The following is a 13,734-nucleotide window of genomic DNA, read 5'->3' on the forward strand; positions in this document are numbered from 1 at the left end:
AGTAAAGAATACAAATCCATACCGAAGTCAATGAAGGTCCATTAAATGCCCTCTTTCTTGTTCTCCTCTTGCTCCAGCACAAACATGTGGTGGTTGAAAAAAGTGTCAACACTAATATGCTTGGTGTCGAGGGAGTGGTTTATTCTCACCACCATCTATGTGAACATCTTCTCATACACTGATTTGGACAGTGCACCAATGGCATAGTTCACCTAGGAAGGAAGCTATGAATGGTATTGAAGAGAACAAAGCTTGGATCAAAAATTGTCCAAATATTGATAAGGTTCATACCTGAGCCACACTTTGTCCCTTGGTGAGGGGTTAGGGCTAGACAGTTAGAATGCAAGTTAGAATTCAACCTATTAAGGTAGAACAAAGCATCACAGATGTTTAGTTTAGATTTAAATTACGGAATTAAATAACCCCATGTTTTAAGATGGCCAAGTCATCACCTGTTCAGATGAACTTTTTCAATGAAAAAAAATCAAAAATTAAAATCTGTGAAAATATAGGCCAAAGGCAAAAACAATACTTAATTATGCAGTGCTAATTAATTTATATCAACACACAATGAACTACAAAAAATAAATGTACAAAAAATACAATTCAAACTTTAACAATTTTGAATTGTATTTAACCAGTATTTAAACTTTAACCAAACTTTAGCGATTCCAAGTGGCATCTGGTTGATTGTGTATAAGCTAAGGGTCACTTACCCTATTTCCTGTCAGTGTCTGCTTGTGGAGATGAATAGTAGAGCCCATGGCCCGCACGTCATCTCCCTCTTAATAAAGCTTGCTGGTCAACCAAATGTGGGGATGAACTTCGTAATAATTTCATTATTATGAAACCAAAGAATACCCTCAAGTCTTTCATATCAATTATTATACAATGTATAACCAAAGAGCATGTGATGGAGTTTGAAATGTTGGTTCTGAAGCGTTGTGTGAGGACAATAGAAGGTTCCAGCTGTCGTCGTCTAATAAGGGGTCAGATTACGTTCAGTGATGATCACACATACTGTTCTACTGGCTTCCATCTGCATCCTCTGTCTCGTCCTGTCGTCATGCCATTGTTTCCTTCCCCTTTGGCCTTGCTGACAAAGATAACCCTGTGAAATTCTTGCCTTGTCTTTTCCCCTGTCTCTTTGGGAATGGCATATGTGATGGATAAAAGGCAACAGGTGTCTTTAGCCCTGGGGATTTTTTTATGTGGTCCGTTTTATCTGCCAAGGAATGCTTTTTGTCCCTAATTATTGCTTCATGTGAGAACATGGCCCGTCACATGACTGGCAGCTCTTCAATCATCATCAGGTCCTCACTTACCACAAGAGTCTGAGACAGGTCTGGCCTAGCCTGGCTATTGCCAGACCAAGTCCTATTGTAGATTGCACGTTGGTCTGGTAAGGGTGCCGTCATTTTCTCCTGCACAAGAGGCGGGCGTAGTTCAAATGGCTGCAAGCAATTGGCCACCAGCGGGGCTAGCTGGTAGATTAATCTTTTACCAAAACCAGTCGGCAGTAAAACAAATACATCCTTTCTTTGGAGGAATTGCTCCAGGGCAAGTTTCTGCTCAGCTTTCAAAGAAAACTTGCCCCTGAAATCATTTAAAACAGCAGCGACAGCTGCATCAACGGGTAGCGGTTTCTCCGCTTCGGTGGCCGCCATGTTGAATGTAAATTGTAAACACAAAGCTGCTTGCGACGCTTCTCTGTCGTCATCGTGTTTAACCAGCCAATAGCGCGCCAGGTGAAAAAAGCCAGCTTGGTGATTGGTGCCAAACGGATTGGGATAGGAAACAGGAAGATTAAACATGTTCCTTGCCATCCCCATGTGCAGGGCGAATTCCAATCGCCGGCAGATGGGGGTGGGGATACCCAGTCTAGGTCTGGCCATGATGAACCATTATGGAAAAGGATTGTATTATTCATCAGGGCATCACTATTTTAATGCTTCCATAACCTTCCTTTTCTCTTTTCTTCAAATTAACAAGCTTGCTTATGTGATTAAAACTAACCTACCACACCATAAACTAGCCAATAAAAACATTCACACATTCAAACATTCACAAAACACACTCACAGGTATGAAAAATGAAATCATTGTCATCATGAAAATTTCAACATGATGAACATCATCCTTGGTGCTTTGAAAACATGCCCAGTGAGCCACACGACTCACCAGGGGGTCACATAGTCGATTGAAATTTGCTTTCACATTTGATCATTCCCAGCTGTCAATGCCTCCCTGTACACATCATATTCTGGCGGTCTGCGTTGTTCGTTCCTCTCACAAACTCGCCAGATGCTCCACCAATCTGTTAGCAGTTGGCATCTCCGTTGATGGAAGCAACAGGTGGTGTCACCACCTGGGAATGCTGTGGCTGTATGATAAAACCCATAGGTGTCCTAGGTGCTACTGTCAATGTCAGTAGGGTTGATTCAGAGAACAGCTAGTGCTTGGCAGTTATAATTATGGGATGTGGCTCCCATAAACAAGTATCAGAACGACAAGGCATATGGCTTGACTAGATCATTTTTTGTTACCATGGTTATTGATTGAATTTATATCCAATCTTTTAACTTCAAACTATGCAATATGTGTGTGCTCTTCCTCAGCATAAAGAACAAGACCAAGAAGAGCTTACAGTGCCCAGGTACAATACAATTTATGAATCTATCATGTAACCTCATCCCTTGTAAATGATGACATGATTTAGGAATGACCTACTTGGACCTGACAGGCCAGTACAGGCCAATGGGGCTTATTCTACGTCGTTGCAATGGGAGGGGATGATGCCACTAAATCCTAGACACTGCACCTTTTAATATAATCAAATATACATTTGTATCAAAACATTATAATGTTTGTAGGGATTTAAGAAGTTTATAAAGGTGCAAGGATGATTTTGTTGATAAATACCCTCCCACACTCTCTGGTATGATGATTTCTGTCCCCCTACTTAAGTCGTATTTATTTTCATGTCTACATATCGTCTTATCGCATACTAGTCTTCTCATTCAAAAGTTAACATTGCTTCAATGTTGGGTACAGACATACTCACAGTGTCATTATGGTGTATTACCAGAAGGTGGCAGGCATGATCCACTAGGTTATCACAACTCTGCAATGTAACATTATGGCCATGGCTAGGTCTTCCACACAGATGGAGTAAACTGTTTAACCCTGTTTCGCTGTGTTCCCCTCTATTGAGAATAAAACATGGCATCATCTGCTACCCTTTCTACACTTTCTCTTTTCGAAGTGTCCAATTAATGTTCAATCAATAAAGGTGAACGTAATGAGGATAGAGGTTAGGATTGAGTTCAGCTGTATGAAATAACAACTGGAAACATTATTATATTTGAGTGCACTTTTGCTTTATTCTACAGAAACACATTGGGGACCATGGGGGGACCCTCATCAGGTCCAAAGGGTCCATGGTGGACCTCCGGTAGTCTCATTCCTCATCCAACCCCCTCTGGTGGTAAGAGAGTAGAGAGAGTAGATTTAGAGAGAGAGAGAGAGTGTGAATGGAATTGAAAGTAAATTAATGTTGAGGTATTCTAATTAACAATGACAACTTAACATTACTGCGATGCATGCTGTAGGCTTGAGTCAACGCATCGCTTCAATTCTATATGCAAATAGCCTTTAACTGATAGGCACTTACAATTGTATTTATTATTCAGAATACAGATACTTCAATTGTAAATAAGATTCTGTGTGTGAACTTACAGGGACAATCGTAACTCTGTCAGCTTTAAAATGTCCTAAGACAAAGGCCTGAATCAAATTCTACAACAAGCATTCAATTACTCTGAAGTCCAGATACATTTCAGCTATGAAATATCAAAAGCTGCTCGTGTCTCATGTTTGTCAAACAACATTTCAATTCACTCCATAATTAACCATTAAAAAACATAACCAATTTTCCGATAACTGATTTGTTTTCCGGTTTCCTGATACCTGATACACCTGGTCGCCCACAAATCCTGTAAGCACTTCAGATATTAAAGCTTGTAAACAGTGACTGTGAAAGTAGCTTTAACGTATGCAGCTTTAGTTATTTTAATGATCATCGTCTTTATGTCTACCACCACTGACCTTGGGGCCCCCGTCCCGGCTCTTGGCCCTCAGCTTGTTGACCTGGGACTCAGCGATGTCCGCTCTCTCCTCAGCCTCGTCCAGCTCGTGCTGCAGCTTACGAAACTTGCCCAGGTGGCAGTTGGCTTGTTCCTCCTGTTTCCACAAGGTTGAATAGAAGCAAAGCCGACCATGCTCATTACAAACCCTCCCATACATGTTTATAGCTGGAGCCTTACCTGTAGGAGTCTAGACCGAGCTATGGCCTGTCATCGTTGACTATTGGACTCACAGAATATCACATATTCTATCACATATATATCACAAATAATAATAGCAGGCACACAAGAGGGTCTGGCACACATTCTACCTGCCACATAGTAAACGTTGTAGATAGTGAAGCTGAAAGTTTCACACTTACAGCCTCCTCAGATGTCCTCTTGTAGGCTTTGACCTTCAGCTGCAGCTTGTCTACAAGGTCTTGGAGACGAGTGACGTTCTTGCGATCCTCATCAGTCTGAAAAAAATTGATATATGAATATGTGGCTTCATGTGCTCTACTCAAATACTGTACTTCAAAAAATAGGGTCACTTCCACTTGATCTTGAGTAAATAAAGAGCCAACTCTATCCTTGCTGAAGGACATTTGTATTATAACGGAGATTCCCTTGTTAGAAGTATGTTTTCGATTAGCATTTGTATTAATAAATGAATAAAGCACCTGATATGTCAGCTCTTTGATTCGTCTCTCGTATTTGCGGATTCCCTTCACTGCTTCGCCGCTCTTCTTTTGCTCGGACTCCACCTCGGTCTCCAGCTCCCTTACCTGAGAATACCAACAGGTACACTTAAAGCATCCATTACAAATACATTCATAGCAGCCAAAGTATATGGAAGTGTGTGTGTGTGTGTGTGTGTGTGTGTGTGTGTGTGTGTGTGTGTGTGGCTATACAGTACTCACCCTGGCCTCAAGCTTCTGGACCTGCTTCTTGCCCCCCTTCATAGCAATCTGCTCTGCCTCATCCAGGCGGTGCTGAAGGTCCTTGATGGTCTGCTCCATGTTCTTCTTCATGCGCTCCAGGTGAGAGCTGGTGTCCTGCTCCTTCTTTAGCTCCTCTGCCATCATGGCTGCATCAGTAATGGCCTTCTTGGCCTTTTCCTCAGCATTCCTGCACTCCTGCACAGCCTCTTCCACCTCAGACTGAAGCTGGGACGTATCGGCCTCCAGCTTCTTCTTCTGGTTTATCAGGCTGGTGTTCTGAAGATTCAGAAGAGATGAGAGTAAATGAGAGCTGCAGACTCTACTGTTACTGGTTATTCTCAGTCTCTAAATGTAACTGTCATTGGTGATTATCAAAATAAATGAATGTATAGTTCCTGTATCTTACCTGTGAGTGCAGTAACTGCACTCTCTCACTGACATCCAGCAGCTCTTGCTCAGCAAGTTTCCGACAACGTTCAGTTTGCTCGAGAGCGGACCTCAGCTCCTCCAGTTCAGCCTGCATCAGGTTGTTACGCCTCTCAACGATTGCCATGTTCTCCTTAAGATCCTCATTGCCCCGAAGAGACTCGTCCAGCTGGATTTGAGAATCTTTGAGGTGAGCATGGACAGTCTTGAGCTGCTTCTGGGCTTCAGACGCCTGCCGGTTGGCCTGGCTGAGCTGGATCTCCATCTCATTGAGGTCTCCTTCCATCTTCTTCTTCAAGCGGAGGGCCTCATTCCTGCTGCGGCACTCTGCTTCCAGAGAGCTCTGCAGGGTGTCTATGTTCCTCTGCAGGTTCCTTTTGGTCTGCTCCATCTCCTCATCCTTCTCAGCCAACTTCCTTTCGATTTCAGCCTTAACCTGATTGAACTCAAGCTGGGCTCTCAGAATCTTGCCCTCTTCATGCTCCAAGGAGGCCTGATAAGAGTAATGCTTCTAATTACAAAACACCTATGCTGAAAGTACATCGTTATACACGGTATTGTGTATATATGTATATATTTTTAAGTATAAGTGAACCCCCTGTTTCAGTTCAAATTTGAACACTGAGATTTCAAATATATTGTTTTGGGCTGAGATTTCTAGGACAGAGGGGTATGTTGTGTATGAATGTTATTATGAGCCAGTTGTATGAAATACAAGTGTCCAAGGCTTAACCCTCTCTTGGACGTGGACAGCAAATTTAATCTGTCCAAACTGAGCGCCACGAATCTATTCACACACACTATTTATATGATGATGTTATTACCATATGGTGGTAATACGATACTATTTTTGAACTAAGTTAAGCGATTTTGGATTCAATGCATCTTTAAAATCATGCCCATACCTCTGCTTCCTCCAGAGCAGATTGGATCTCACTCTTCTCCTGTTCCAGCTGTTTCCTCAGTTTCTCCAGTTCATGGATGCTCTTTGATCCCTCACCAAGTTGCTCAGTAAGGTCTGAAATTTCCTCTGTTTTTCATTCCCAAACAAACAACACCAAATGACATAACATTAGCCTTGTGACTTGGTTAATGCAAACCGTAACAGCAACACTATGGAGATCCTACCTTGGAGGTTCTTGTTCTCTCTCTTAATGGTCTCCAGGTGATCCAGAGCTTCCTCGTAGGAGTTCTTCAGTTTGAAGAGCTCAGTGCTCAGAGACCGTGCCTCCTTCTGGGAGCTCTCCAGCTCGCACTGAGACTCCTCGTACTTCTGCTTCCACTCAGATAGGACCTACATTTACAAATGCATAGTTGGGCAATTTTCATGATTGTCCTGCATTCCAAATGTTATCGGACCTAATCGGGTCCGATTGCAAAGAAACATGAACTCAAACGCTAACTTCAATGGTGTTATTTTGATCAATCCTTCACAATCACCCCTATATAATGTTTTATGATTTTCTCTGTTGACCTTATACTACATATAGTCTTTTTAATGAAGAACTGCCTTGCCTTATCAAAGTTTCTTTGCTTTTTGTCCAGAGCGGCAGCAGCAGCATTAGACCTCTCCACATCCACCATGAGATCTTCAATCTCATTCTGCAGTCTGTGTTTGGTCTTCTCCAGGGAGGAACATTTAGCATTGACTGCCTCCACAGCCTCCTCAGCATCCTGAAGACGCTGAGCCAGCTTCTTCCTTCAGAAACCAAACAATCAAACCATTGTTGGTGCTGGATATGTTCGTACTCCTTTAAATCATAAATTATCGGTGGTGCTTTGTTTTAGTACAGAGGTTGCTCAGTCATCTAACAGACAAACTTTTTGTTCGTCTTACATTTTAAAAGCAACATAACACAAACAAAAAGCTGATCTGCAGGATGAAATTATGTTTTTCTTTCTGGAAATGAAAGATAAGGTTAGCATTGTTAGTCTCCATCTTTCTTACTTGGCCTCCTCTAGTTCCTCGGTCCTCTGGATGGCATCAGTTTCATACTTGGTTCTCCACTGAGCCACCTCAGAGTTAGCCTTGGACATGCTGCGCTGGAGCTCAGCCTTGGCCTCCTGCTCCTCCTCATACTGCTCTCTCAGCAGGTCGCAGTCATGGCGGGAAGACTGCACTGCATGGGCTAATGCATTCTTGGCCTGTTATGAAATTGAATCACAGGATTATCGTAGTGCACATTGATTGCACTTTATTCAAGGCCAGTTGTTTACACTGCCTTGAAACGAAATATAAGACCAGGAAAGCCCTAGAATGTACCTTTGTCTCCTCTTCTAGTTGTCTCTTGAGGTCCTCAATCTGCTGAGTGTAGGACAGTTTTCCTCTTGTGAGCTGAGACACCAGGGAGTCCTTGTCCTCCATTTGCCTCGAGAGCTCACCTTGTGTTTTAAGAAGCATAATAAACATTTTGTAGTTGGTGTTCCATGGTTTAAAACAATATGAAACTGATCGCATTGTTACGTCCTTGAGCTTCACCAAAGACCAAAGAATAAAAGAACGTACCATTTTCCGTCTGCAGCTTTGCCTTTTGCATGTTGAAGTCATTGATGCAACGTTGACCCTCTTCATATTTAGTCTTGTATTCACTATTCTGATCTTCCAAGGTCCTGCACATTTTCTCTAGGTTTGTCTGAAATTAAACATATCACAGTGTACTGATTCATTGACTTATTTATTTTATTACCTCATTAGACCACACAATATTAAATATAATATTATTATCTCATTAGACCACACATTCTTAGTGCCAACATCAGTTCTGACTAATATCGGCTTCTTCAGAGTGGTCAAGACAACGCCATTAAAAAGTATATATTTTTAGATAAATCTGACCCTATAGGCATGGCTTCTTTACCATTCTGCCGCCAGAGTCTGTTTACCTCGTACCTCTGAATAAACCATGTGTTGAACCTCTACCACTCTTCGAGTCATACCTACCCCCGAAACCATGATACCAAAGTTTTATTTTGGCAAAGAGAGCAAAATAAATGAATGAATCAAACCTTTGTCTTAACGATATGTTCCATGTTGGAGACCACATCGTCCAGCTCCAGTCTGAGCTCGCTCTTCTCCTTCTCCAGCTTCTGCTTGACTCTCTGCAGGTTGTCGATCTGCTCCCCGAGGTCGGCCACACTGTCAGCTTGCTTCTTCCGGAGTGTGGCAGCGGTGGACTCGTGTTGCAGAGTAGCCTCTTCAAGGTCTCTGCGGAGCTTCTGGAACTCAGCCTCCCTCTTCTTGTTCATCTCAATCTGGGCAGATGTTGCTCCGCCAGCCTCCTCCAGCCTCTCACTGATCTCCTCCAGCTCTCTGGCCAAGTCTGCTCTCTGTTTCTCCACCTTGGCCCGGGCAGCTCGCTCTGCCTCAAGCTCCTCTTCCAGTTCTTCAATGCGGGCCTAATGAAGATGAAAGTACTCATAACATCACATTGTTTCAACTTTTTTCTGCTTTTTGTGATCTCACTTTTTTTTTTAAATCGTATTTACCTGAAGCTCTTTCAGTTTCTTTTGAAGCTGAATGCTAATTGCCTGCTCATCTTCAATTTTACTGTTGAGTTGGCTAACTTCAAAGTCTTTCCTGTGGTGGCAGAAACAGTTGAGAGGTCAAAAACATATTTAATATTTGTTCCATATCATTGTATGTTATCTGTAGTTCATGTATGTAATTGGAGTGAGGTGTTTACTTTTTAAGACGCTCTTCAAGTTGCTGCTTGTCGTTCTCAAGGTCCATTAGGCTTTCCTGAGTTAACTTCAAGTCTCCTTCCAACTTTCTCTTAGCTCTCTCAAGGTCCATACGAATTTTCTTCTCTTGTTCCAGTGAGCCTTCAAGCTGAATAAAGTATCACATGGATGAAATAATCAAGACATTTTTTTAAGTTATCGAGTCTGTAGAGCTGTCAAACCACAATCATAAGTTATCAGGACATGCGGTATCCTACTTACATCATCCACTTGCTGCTCCAGCTTGACTTTGGCCTTGGTCAGAGTGTTGACTTTGTCTTCTTCGCTCTGAAGGTCATCCAGTGTTTGCTGATGAGACTCCTGTAATGCTTTCTTCTCCTTGGTCAGCTTGGTAATGATTTCATCCAGAGAAGCCATTTCCTCAACTAGGTTCTTCACCTACAAATGTGGCATTGACATGTTGCTTATGAAATGATCAAACCAATCGCTCGCAATCTGTTGTCCTCAAAAATATATGAAGATTTGTCCTACCTTGTTCTCAGTGGCATGTTTCTCTTTCTCCACCTTTGCCAGCGTTAGCTCCAGGTCATCTATATCCTTCTTCAACTCGGAGCACTCATCTTCCAGCTTCCTCTTCTTAGCAGTAAGTTCAGCGTTCATCTCCTCCTCATCCTCCAGTCTCTCGGAAAGCTCCTTGGCCTTTGCTTCCATCTGAATCTTATTTTTGATAAGCCCTTCACATCTTTCCTCCGCATCTACAAGATTATCTTGTTCCTGTAATACATATTGGTCATGTTATTAATATGACTTTAATACTGCTGTATGCATTCATAAAATGTGAATAAAACTTACAGCTTGGACACCGAGCTGCAGGTCATTCTTCTCTTGGAGAAGAGACACCATTTTCTCCTCTAGTTCCTTCCTGCGAGCCTCTGACTTTGCGTAAGCCTCCTTCAACTTCAGGAATTCTTCCTTCATGTTGGCCATCTCTTTCTCTGCCTCAGCTGATCTCAGCAGAGGTTTGATCTTGAAGAACAGCTTCATCCAGGGCCAGTTCTTCACTCCCATGAAGGCGCGGATGTTCCACTGGATAACCAGCAGTGCATCTCTGTTAGAGAGCAAGGCAATCATAAATAATTAAATAATGTCATTTATGACGTAGTAATATTTATACTACTTTAACTGCAAATAATTATCCAAAAAGGAGTATCATAATGTGTGTTAATGTCTGAGGAGAAAACATACTAAATACAATTATATATTGGCATTATTAGTTCAAGGCTTGCTTCATTTCATGATTGTCTGACCTTCGCTCCACAATCTTCTGGAATTCCAGTCTTGCAAGGAGTCCCCTTGCCCGAGACTGGATCCCAGATATGATAAGTGACAGACGGTCATCTCTCATCTCCTCAAGTGTCCCGAGGAGACCAGCCTTGAAGAACACCTAGAACCCATTACAGAAACAACTTAATGATCAAGCATGCAACTGGTGCTGGATCAAATCCAACCAGTTGAATGTAGCTTTGTGCATATTTGATGAATGAATTATTACTTTAGTGTGTCCAAACTTGTACTGGTTGTGATCAATATCCAGACAACCAAGTAGCTTCTCAGCCCCTTTCCTGCTGTCTATAAATTGTCCGTCTGGGATTGCAGCAGGATTAAGGATGCGGTATCTGCAATATAGGTATTATATTACTCAAATGAAATTGTACAATTGTTATACATGACCGACAACCTTCTCATGGAGTTACCTCTGTTTGAAATCTGCATACAGAATCCTGTTGGGGAAGCCCTTCCTGCAGATCCTGATGCCTTCCAGCACACCGTTACAGCGTAGCTGGTGCATCACCAGAGGGTTCTCCATGGCCCCAGGATTCTTGCTCTCATTGGGGATGATGCAGCGGACAAAGTGAGGGTGAGTAGACCTCAAGTTGGTCATCAGCTTGTTCAGGTTCTCCTGTTAATAGGAAAATAAACACATTTTCTACACTTGTTATACAGATGTTGAACTCTGAACTTAATCATAAAACTATTCTTAATCTTAAAAATGACTGACATGTTTTGTTTTGTTGTCAAGCAAAGGTAAATTATCTTGACTGGATTATCAATTAATTAATTAATCGTTGATTAACCACAACGATTTTGAATCATGATGGCCTCGTGTTTGTATTCTCTTCAGTCACACTAGTAGTTTTGCTAACCCTGTGCAACGCTGATACAGTCTGGAAGGAGGATCCCTTCTTCTTTCCACCACCTTTTCCTCCTTTTCCATCTGATGATCAATGACAAAAAAATTGAAAATTCTCAATTAAACCAAGACAATATTGATGATCCTGCTCTTGTAGTCAATAAGATATCCTCTTTCCAAATGTGTTTACCTGAATCTGAACCAGCATAATTTACGAAGAGGCTGGCCAACATTTTAAGATTCGACTTCTGATAAAGTCCCACAACAGTTTCATTCAGCGGATCCTTGTTCTTCACCAGCCAGTTAAAGATGTTGTAGTCCACAGTGCCAGCGTAGTGAACCAAGGAGAAGTGGGCCTCTGGTTTCCCCTTGACAAGCCTAGGCTTCTGGAAGTTGTTGGATTTTCCCAGGTGGTTGTCATACAGCTTGGCCTTGAATGTGGCATCACTGGCCTTGGGGAACATGCACTCCTCTTCAAGGATGGACATGATACCCATGGGCTAAGGAGAGGGAAAAGTGTGTAACACTATATTAAATATCATAATATATGTATTTTGACACTTAATTCATTGGGAACCATTTCCATATCTTACCTTTTCAATCAAGTCGATGCAGGCCTGCAAGTCCATACCGAAGTCAATGAAAGTCCATTCAATGCCCTCTTTCTTGTACTCTTCCTGCTCCAGCACAAACATGTGGTGGTTGAAAAACTGTTGCAGTTTTTCATTGGTGAAGTTGATGCAGAGCTGCTCGAAAGTGTTGTACTGAAACAGAAAATGTAATTGATTGGTTAATATACAGTATATTGCAAATATATGAAAATAGTCTACACAGATCATCTGTGCTCACATCAAAGATCTCAAATCCAGCAATGTCCAGCACACCAATGAAGTACTGGCGGGGCTGCTTGGTGTCGAGGGACTGGTTGATCCTCACCACCATCCACAAGAACATCTTCTCATACACTGACTTGGACAGCGCACCGATGGCATAGTACACCTTGCATGGAAATACATAATTTAATTAACATTTTCTACAACAACCAGATCAAATATTTTGACACCCTTTGAACATTGACACACCTGCTGAACACTTTGTCCCTTGGTGACCCACTCATTCCCTACTTTGACTCTTGGGTGACACAAACCCTTGATGAGGTCTGCAGAGTTCAGGCCCATCAGATACGCAACTTTGTCAGCATCTGCAGAGGGGCAAAGATAAACAGTATTTACAGTCTTGCCTAACGGTTGCCTTCTGGACATGGTTGTCTGCTTGTCTGCTCATCATAATTTAACATGGCTCACCCTCACTGCCATCAGGCTCAGCCTGCTCCTCACGCTGCTTCTGCTTGAACCTCATGTTGCCATAGTGCATGATGGCACCAATCATCTTATAGATGCCATTTTTGTCTTCTTGGGTGAAGCCCAGCACATCAAAAGCATCCTAGTTGAGGAGAAAGAATGCATGGTATTGGCACTACAATTCACACTCTAGGATAGAGAATGAATGTTTTTCCTCACAATAGGAAAATAATAATCTGGATTTACATCAGTCATCAGTAGTTCATCAGCATCATTGATGGAGGCTACTGTCGTCTCCCCTTGAGAAATGAAGGAGTAGTCATAGGGGTTGTTGGTGATGAGCAGCATTTCTGAAATTGAAAAAAAAAAAAAAAAAAAATGCATCATGTGATGGTTGTGAATATAATATGGTTGTAGCTAGTTCTGGCAGGGACCTCTAGTCTATACGCTGCGGCTGATGGCTAACACGGTCCAATCAAACGCACATACACTGATATGCAGTCAACACTGATAGCAGCATTCTCCCACAAGCACCCCAGCCTCCTCCGGCTTTGGTTCTGCTCTGTAACATATACTATGGGTTGAGATATCTGATGTACCCCATAGGGGATTGTATAGTGCTCCCTGTTGTCAAATGTTGGTATGCTGTTGGTATTCTGTATCTGACATCTGTATGTTTTGCTTTAAATCCGACAGCAGGAAGCGGCTGAATAAAGTTGAACAATACCGCAAAACTCAATTGTGTTACCATTTCATGAACTAAATGGTTAAATCTATAACATGAGTGATTCCCGACAATAGTAGTATAATGCAAAATAGTGTAATATGGGGTCTTTGTTTTACCAAGCAACTCAGGTTTCTTCTGGGACAGAATCTGGTAGAAGATGTGGTAATCTCTCTCAGCCTTCAGCTGGAAAGTGACACGAGACTTTTCCAATAGATCTGTGAAGAGGCATAGATCTAGTCAGACAAGTTTATTCGTAAAGCATATTTAGTATTTATCTAAGGATTCCTAACAATTCTCCTCAAAATGCAAGAAAATCTGGTTGAAGCCTTGTATGGATCAGA

At 42.1% G+C, this 13,734-nt stretch overlaps 1 protein-coding gene across 1 annotated transcript in view; it reads right to left on the reverse strand.

Annotated features, from left to right (window-relative positions):
• Window positions 1–3,367: 3,367 nt before the first annotated feature.
• The window catches only part of LOC311361261 (myosin-6-like), a gene marked incomplete at its 5' end in the record, with an annotated part of 12,343 nt that continues 1,976 nt past the window's right edge, over window positions 3,368–13,734 (reverse strand). Inside the window, 30 exon segments of the mRNA XM_084481443.1 lie at window positions 3,368–3,480; window positions 4,107–4,241; window positions 4,507–4,602; window positions 4,807–4,911; window positions 5,047–5,343; window positions 5,474–5,986; window positions 6,399–6,523; window positions 6,622–6,787; window positions 7,009–7,192; window positions 7,442–7,638; window positions 7,757–7,875; window positions 8,000–8,126; window positions 8,500–8,889; window positions 8,980–9,070; window positions 9,177–9,322; window positions 9,436–9,612; window positions 9,706–9,948; window positions 10,027–10,282; window positions 10,482–10,618; window positions 10,727–10,850; window positions 10,929–11,134; window positions 11,379–11,434; window positions 11,437–11,449; window positions 11,581–11,865; window positions 11,959–12,129; window positions 12,215–12,364; window positions 12,448–12,566; window positions 12,670–12,808; window positions 12,913–13,016; window positions 13,510–13,608. Of these exon segments, the coding sequence (XP_084337569.1) occupies window positions 3,460–3,480; window positions 4,107–4,241; window positions 4,507–4,602; window positions 4,807–4,911; window positions 5,047–5,343; window positions 5,474–5,986; window positions 6,399–6,523; window positions 6,622–6,787; window positions 7,009–7,192; window positions 7,442–7,638; window positions 7,757–7,875; window positions 8,000–8,126; window positions 8,500–8,889; window positions 8,980–9,070; window positions 9,177–9,322; window positions 9,436–9,612; window positions 9,706–9,948; window positions 10,027–10,282; window positions 10,482–10,618; window positions 10,727–10,850; window positions 10,929–11,134; window positions 11,379–11,434; window positions 11,437–11,449; window positions 11,581–11,865; window positions 11,959–12,129; window positions 12,215–12,364; window positions 12,448–12,566; window positions 12,670–12,808; window positions 12,913–13,016; window positions 13,510–13,608 (4,991 nt within the window). The 3' untranslated portion in view covers window positions 3,368–3,459.

The sequence above is a fragment of the Micromesistius poutassou genome, assembly GCF_964030765.1.
Source record: "Micromesistius poutassou genome assembly, chromosome: 16".
In the NCBI taxonomy this organism is placed as follows: Eukaryota; Metazoa; Chordata; class Actinopteri; order Gadiformes; family Gadidae; genus Micromesistius; species Micromesistius poutassou.